Source organism: Tripterygium wilfordii, chromosome 1 (genome assembly GCF_013401445.1).
Source record: "Tripterygium wilfordii isolate XIE 37 chromosome 1, ASM1340144v1, whole genome shotgun sequence".
Lineage (NCBI taxonomy): Eukaryota > Viridiplantae > Streptophyta > Magnoliopsida > Celastrales > Celastraceae > Tripterygium > Tripterygium wilfordii.
This window is the reverse complement of record NC_052232.1, coordinates 3242112-3249921: the sequence shown is the minus strand read 5'-3', so window position 1 is coordinate 3249921 and position 7810 is coordinate 3242112. Positions and strand designations below refer to the sequence as shown.

General features: G+C 36.7%; 1 protein-coding gene across 1 annotated transcript; it reads right to left on the bottom strand.

Moving 5' to 3' along the window:
- Window positions 1-623: 623 nt before the first annotated feature.
- On the bottom strand, window positions 624-1905 carry LOC119995496 (pentatricopeptide repeat-containing protein At4g21300-like). Its single transcript, XM_038842017.1, has one exon. It carries the CDS (start codon window positions 1903-1905, stop codon window positions 916-918), a length of 990 nt encoding a protein of 329 aa, XP_038697945.1. The 3' UTR covers window positions 624-915.
- Between the last annotated feature and the right edge of the window lie 5905 nt (window positions 1906-7810).

The window sequence follows — 7810 nt, the reverse complement described above, 5'->3', positions numbered from 1 at the left end:
TGGTCTCCATCTGCATTACACATTCACCAGTCATCTTCATTGTTGCATTAGGGTGACAATAAATTGACCAACTCTCTGGTGCTTTGCCGTTATAAAATTTATTATCACAGAACATTCAGTGTACCGGTACACTTTCAGAAAAAGGAGTGACTTTAGCCCTAACAAAAAAAGTAGAGAATAACCCTCTTAAGATATCCATTCAACAAAAGAACAAAGTTCAATGCCATCAGTCAAAAAGAATCAACAGAATGCGGAGAACTCTACCCATTCTTGAAAAGTCCTCCAGAGAGAGAATTATTGGCTTAATTTGTTTCAACTTCATAAATAGCATCCTTTTTGCCAGTAATATGGCAAAGAATTGTGTTCAATAAAAATAAATTTCACATACTAAACAAAAAATGGGTAGAGTTCTCCATTTTTCCTCTATTCCCATTTAAGTAAATTTCACATACTAAACAAAAAATGGCATAGACCTTTTTCCTCTATTCCCATTTAAGTAAAGAAACATCCACAATCTCGTACCGGGGAAGAACTAATATGGATGACACAACTAACCCCGACTTTAACCATACATATTCATTAGCAACAATCAAATAGATATTAATTAGGGGAAAACAAAAAAGAAGAAAAAAAAAAGGTAGGATATCTCTATTACTGAATAATATATTAGATTCCTGAATCTATCAACACCAACTGAAAAAATAAAAACAAACATGGAACAAAAGGGGCATAAAATTGAATTTGATTCAAAGTTTTATAAGTTCAGATACTTTACCATCAACAGTTTCATATGAACAAATTCAATGCGAAAATCCAAGTGGCCATTAATTAGATATATATAAAAATCAGAAAAAAGAAGAAGAAGAAAAGATTTATTGGTCATCATGTCACTGAGTTTTGTGGGTTTACTGCAACTTAGGGTTGAGGAACATAACCCTCTCTTCTCAGCTCCAGAGGAAGACTTTTCAGCATTAAATAAACCTGAGCAGAGTGTGGGCGACTCCCGTCTGCCGACACAAACATATGTGTGATATTATTGACCTCAATCCAGCTGTATCCCGGAACTTTTTGAACTCCTCTTTCTTTCATCATGCTTCGTATCTTAAGTACACCACCCCACTGTCCCATATCAGCAAGTATATTTGAGAGCAGTATGTAGTAGCCAGAGTTTTGAGGATCCAAGGCAAACAGATGTCTTGAAGCCACTTCAGCAAACTCAACATTGCCATGGACTCGACAAGCTCCTAACAATGTCCCCCAAACACCTGTGTCAGGCAAGAACGGCATACTCTTTATGGTTTCAAAGGATTCAGTCAAACGACCAGCACAACCATATAAATCTACCACACAAGCGTAATGCTCCATCCGAGCTTGGATACCATACTCCTCAGTCATGCAACGGAAGTAGTAAATGCTGTCATCAACTAGGCCAGCATGCCCACAAGCAGATATTATACCAAGGAAGGTAACATGATCAGGCTGAATTCCATTTTCCAACATTTCATCGTATAGAGAAAGGGATTCCTTGAGATGACCATGAAACCCATAAGCACCAATGATGCTATTCCATGAAACTTCATTTTCTAATGTCATCATGTTAAATACACGATGTGCGAGATTCAAGTGTCCACATTTCGCATACATGTCTATGAGTGCACTCTCAGCGAAAACATTTGAGCTGAATGCAGCTTTGATCATGAAACCATGGATCTCTTTCCCATAGTGAAGTGCAGGTAACTTTGCACAAGCAGACAGGGCTTGAGATATGCTCATGCAATCAAACTTCATTCCTAGTTTCCTACTATCCCCATTTGACGAAAAAGATCCATTGCCTCCAAGGGATTGCCATTTTTGAGAATAGTTTGTGATCATTGAGTTCCATGAAATAGTATCCCTCTCAGGCATTCTATTGAAAACTTGATTAGCAATTCGCACATGAATCATTTAGTTAAGATATAATCATAATTCACACTCAAGATCACGTATTCAACATGTATTTTGGTGAACAATCATCAAAACATGCTTTTCCACATTTTATAACATATTCAAGTCCATTATGCTCACACACATTTTGACACACAATCATCATAAACACAATATTGACCTAGACACTAAGTCTTGGTCCAACACGCACAACAAGTGCAGCATCAAACCTTAGCATGTCTGTATATGCATACATAACTTGATGCATCAAGGCTAACGAATACTGCCGTTTGCATACCAAATCCTACCAGACAGTCACTCCAAAAGAATACATAATCAAGGTCAACAAATATTGAATTAACAAACTTGAACCTGAACAAAAAGGTTCATCAAGCCACGAATACTGACAAGATCTGAATTACGTGACACCGAGCAAAACAATGGCAGGAATAAAAATACAAGTTAGATGCTTGTCCCAAAAATTTGACTTGACTTAAGAACAACTGAAACAAATGTCTGAACAGATTTACTATCATGACATAACTACAACCTCAAATCGATTCTCAAATGTCCAAATTGCCATAACTACAACAATTCCAAGTTAAAATCCCCACTTAAATTTCAACAAATTACTAAACAAAATTCAAGCCTTACCTACGGGTCTTATCCCCACAAATTCTCAAGATAGCATCTTTAGCTCACGGACATTAGGAAGTGGACACACAAGCATTTGTTCCTTAAATTGTTCCTGTAATTGCAGGAAATCCATAACTTATCACGGACTGAACACTTCCGAACTGAGTTTCTAGTTGTATTTTTTTCTAGGATTTTATAAGACCACGTACCTAACAAGGTCCTCAATTAACTTTAATCTTGTACACCACATCCATACACAGTAGTTTGATGAGTTAGGATTCTGAGTTTACCTTCTTTGCTTTTACTCCATCTTCAAGCTTTCAGGTAATGGTTTCTAGTCCTCCTCCCTCACCTTGAGCCAAGCACCACGACTTCCCACTTCAGCACTGGTGCCTTCAGAAGAAAAATGAAGGCAGTAGGAGGAATGAAGTCGATATCAACAACAAGGTTTCTTGGCTTCCAATCTTTCTTTTATCTCCTGTTAGAATACCACAAGGTTGGGTGATATACAACCATGTGATATATAAGTTTATCCAAGTCCCTATCATATATAAGAGAGGTATTTTTCCTAGTTAAGTGAGTTGGGTCTCTGCTCACTTGTTAGATAGGGAGAAATAAAACCGTGCCAATGCGATATGATATATCCACAAAATCCAAACAACTCAAAGGGGACAATATCTACTATATGAGTGGGGGCTTGAGATTTTCCAACATCTCCCTTTAGCTTTGTCTCTTACACTTATACTTCTAGATCTTTACTCTAGCTTCCCGTGAAAGCCAACTTGTTTAAAGGCTAAGTCAACGTAGTTTAGGTAAATGTAGTTTGGGCTAAGCCCATTTTCTAAATCTTAAAACTCATGGCCTTCTACAACAAAGGCTATGAAAAATTGAAATGGCCCAAATTACATCCCATACAAATTACAAAGCCTCAGTGGCAAGAACATATTGGGTCCAAGATAGCACCTGTACAGATGTGCTTATTTTGTGTTTTTTTTTTTTGGGAGAAGTAACGAATTAGAAGAATGGCAAGACCAATTTAAGCACATGAAGAATTTTTCCTTAATGCTAGCAGTGATGGACTTTCCGTTATCTGCTAGGTTTTCTTTTTCTGATATGGATTACAGGGCATTCTGGAACTAATTGAAACAAAGGAATGAATTGACCCATTTTTTACAATTATAACGGCTTATTTGCCCCATTTATGAAAGTATAAGGGCTTCAATATAGATTTCATAAAGTTTACAGAATTTATCTCTTCCATATCTAAATTTAATCAATTAGAAATTTAATACCACGTGACATCGATTAATTGGTCAATGACACGTTAGAATAAAAGTGGAATATCATAAAACTAAAAAAATTACATGTCATTCACTAACTGCCATGTCAACACTTTAATGGGATAGAAGTGCTAACATGGTCCACTGTTCAAAGTAAGAGGGCTTATTTGACACGAAAATAAGTTGAGGGGCTTAATTGACCCTTTTTTGAAAGTACAGGGGTCAAATCGTTACTTTGTCCTTTTAAAAAAAAACCTTGGGACCGGATAATACATTTAGTGTCCTTGTTTTGACAGCATGCTGTAATGTGTATTGAAGACTTTTCCAAGTCATGAGTCTCATTTATACATTTATCTTAGTCAGGACTCTTCAAATAGACATTTCATTCGATGAATCTAGCATCTTTTTGTCATTTGTCAATCGCTTGTATGTTCTTAGGATAGTGATCATGAAAGGATAAGATAACATTGAGACTCAATGGTTATCTTTTGAAATGAATGGTATTCACACAACTTGGACTCAGGCATCCACCACTTGGTTTAAAGTTTGTTTGCAATGAATGATGTTTTTAGATTGATGATGTTTAGGAAGTCATAATCACACAAAAGTCAAGAGTGTTAAATGGTGCATTTCGTCACTAAAGAGACGACAAAAACAACTTAAAAAGACTTTGGCAAAACTTCTCTTTGACCCCAAATTTGCACAAGACTTTGGTAAGACTTTTTCTCTAACCCTAAATTTAAGGCTCATTAATTTATGTCTTTGAAGTCGTTAGCTTTGAGTACACGGGCATCTTCAATACAAAACTTATGAAATGTCTCTTACTAGCAATTGAACCGTGTAACTCTATCATTGAGCTACATGTTCGTCTATTCTTAGAACTCATAAATGTAAGAGAAGTGATACTTATTTTGCTTGTTTGAACAAATAAGGTTTTATGCCAACAAGATGGTAGTAAGAAATAAAAACCAAGAAAGGAAAAGTAATTAGGAAGAGGAAGTATGTATACTGGTTCACTTGTATCATTTCAGTGGATTTTTGGTGTTGGTGATACTATAGTGATACATCTCTGCGGCTGTAAATGTTTTTCCGGAACGAGCAAGAGAGGTAACTAAGAAAAGAAAATCAAGAACGGAAAAGTAATTAGGAAGAGGAAGTATGCATATTGTTCAATTGTATCATTTTAGTGGATTTTTGGTGTGGTGATACTATAGTGATACATCTCTGCAGCTGTAAATATTTTTTCAGAACGAGCAAGAGAGGTACAAACCAGACAGAGCGAGGAAGGAGAGAAGAGAGAACGAAGCACAACCCAGATTGAGCAACGAAGCATAGTCTAGATTGAGCAACGAAGCATAGTCCAGATTTGTCAAAAACGGAGACAAGAGCAACTCGATGCAGTCCAGATCGAGCAACGAAGAAGAAGGCGATGAAGAGAGGAGAAGCTCGACCAAAAACAGAGAAGAAGGCAACGAATAACAACTCAGATCGAGAACCAAAAGAAGAAGAGGGAGAGAAAGAAGGAGATAACTTTTAGTAGAGAAGAAGGAGAGAAAGAGAGGATACACTAGAGTTGGATAGTTGGAGGGAGAAGAAGAAGAAGAAGAAGGGTATTGTCGGTATAAACCAAAAGATGTCTTAAATCAAATGACCAAATTACCCTTAAATTGCATACTAACTTACTCTTAGTAACCAAAAACTCACACATTTATGCTTCGCTCTTCTAGTCTTCTATTCGCTTGAACTGCACATTCATATGCCTTTGCTAGACAATATTGATATGATTCACTGACCCAATTCAACTTGGATAAATGAACATGGAAGCGGGAAGGTTCTAGATATTTCCAATGCTTTATATATGATCATAGTTTGCTTTTTACTATATAAGATTGAAGTTCTCATATCATAACTACACACTGTCTAGTACTTGACCAAACTCCAAAGAAATGGGTAGTAGTGAAAGCAACAAGATCTACTGAGGATGGTGAAGATGAAGTTTCCGACATTGCGAAAATAATAGCTGCTGTTGCAAAGATTGGTTTTTTTTTTTTTTAGTGCGACGTCTGTTACTTTTTTGGCTTGTTTAGAGTCTTCTTCGAACAGGAAAACCATGAAAGCTGCAGGAAGGAATTATCTCATGTACAGGGATAACTTTGAGAAAGACCCTGCAAGCTATTTCCAACGTTAGGGTGGCGATGCGGGATAGGGCAGGGAGGGTGTGCTCACAAGTCCCCCTTCCTGCTCGCAAGTTTCTGACGGATCGAGTTTAACACAAGAGGGGGGGTGAATTGTGTCCCCAAATTCCAATTGGAATCCCTTTTTAAATTTAAACAAATTAATGACACTTAACACATAGCACACAAATTTGGACTCTAATGATTATCCTAATCAATATTCAATCCAATGCAAGATGTGATACAATATAGTGAATGACCAAATATCAAATAATCAAGATTTGCACAAAACAGATTTTCAAACAACACACTGCACACAGATTTTTCAACTCAGGTTTCACCTATCAAATGATGTCGAAATGCAACAAAATTTTATATGCAATGTCACAACACCTTAATAAACACTATATCAAAATTTCAGATCAAAATTCAAAGATTAAGTAAGTCTGCTAATCTCGGACAGATTAGGGTTTTGAAAATCCTGTAGTTTGAAACAAGTAGTAAATATAAACAAGTAAACAAATAAATCAACACAGCGATTTATAGTAGTTCGGAGACCCTTCTCCTACGTCTACTACCTAGATTCACCAACCTAGGATTTTCCCAACTCCACTAAGGTGTGGTTTTAAGAGACCCACAAAACTTCTTACACCAAGGGTTTCTAAGAACTCACTGAAACTTCAATGTTTACAATTTCCCCTAACAAAGGGAATTTCTCAATGGGATTTTCAGCCAAGGTTCTCACAGGTTACCTCAAGGGTATTTGGTGTGGAACTCTCAAGATTACAGCAACACTCTCAAAGATAGGATTTTAAGAACAAGAGAGGTTTAGATTGTAAGTAAACAAAGCCTAAAGGATATAGGAACTTCCCTTTTGCAAAAGCAAGAGTAGTGAGAAGTCCTTGATTGTAGAGGCTTGTATTGGAGAAGATTGTTGTAGCAAATAGAAAGAAAGCTTGATGATTGATGAACTTGATAGCAAGAGGTTTCTCTCAAGGATAATTTTCAATTTGCTTCTCCAAGTTGTATGAAAGGGAAGATCCTCTTTTAAAGGCAATTCTCTCCTATGCTTGCAGCCATTGGATCAAACTTCACGAGTTGATCTCTACCATCCATTGCAGCTCCTAATCTTGGTCATTGATGATTTGAGCAAACAAATCTCCACCATAGAGCATATAGACGTTGCACATGCTCCTTTTTTAAGTCAAAAATTGCAAGCAAGAAAGTTGTCTTATGCACAACCATTTGATCAATGTATGTCTTCAAATCTTGACCATTCAAACTCTCTTTAATTCTCAACCATGGATGTTGATTGTATTATGCCATCTTGTCCCTTCATTTTGAATCAAAGACTTCAAAAGTGATCTCTTAGTCAAGGATCTTGTTTGATTGCACCTAACTTTCTTGGTAGCACATGTCTTGAGTGAAAATATCAAGGATCTTGTTTGATTGCACCAACCTAACTTTCTTGGTAGCACATGTCTTGAGTGAAAATGTCAAATAAGAATATATCACTAATGATAGAGAGGACAAGGTTTGTCCCACATGTTTGAAAAGAGTTGTATCTCCATGAAGACCACAACCAATAGCCTCAATGTTTGATTCATTCAACTTGATTAAGTGCCTTAGTGGAAAGTTGGCAAATATAGGATTTTTCATAGTTTCCTAGAGCTCCAAGCTCATTCTTAGAAACAGGACTTCGACCATTCTTGAACATACTGAATTCTGAGCCATATGAGACCACAATGATGATTAACCTACAAGGAAATAGGAGGTAGAACTCCCCAATTGCATGTA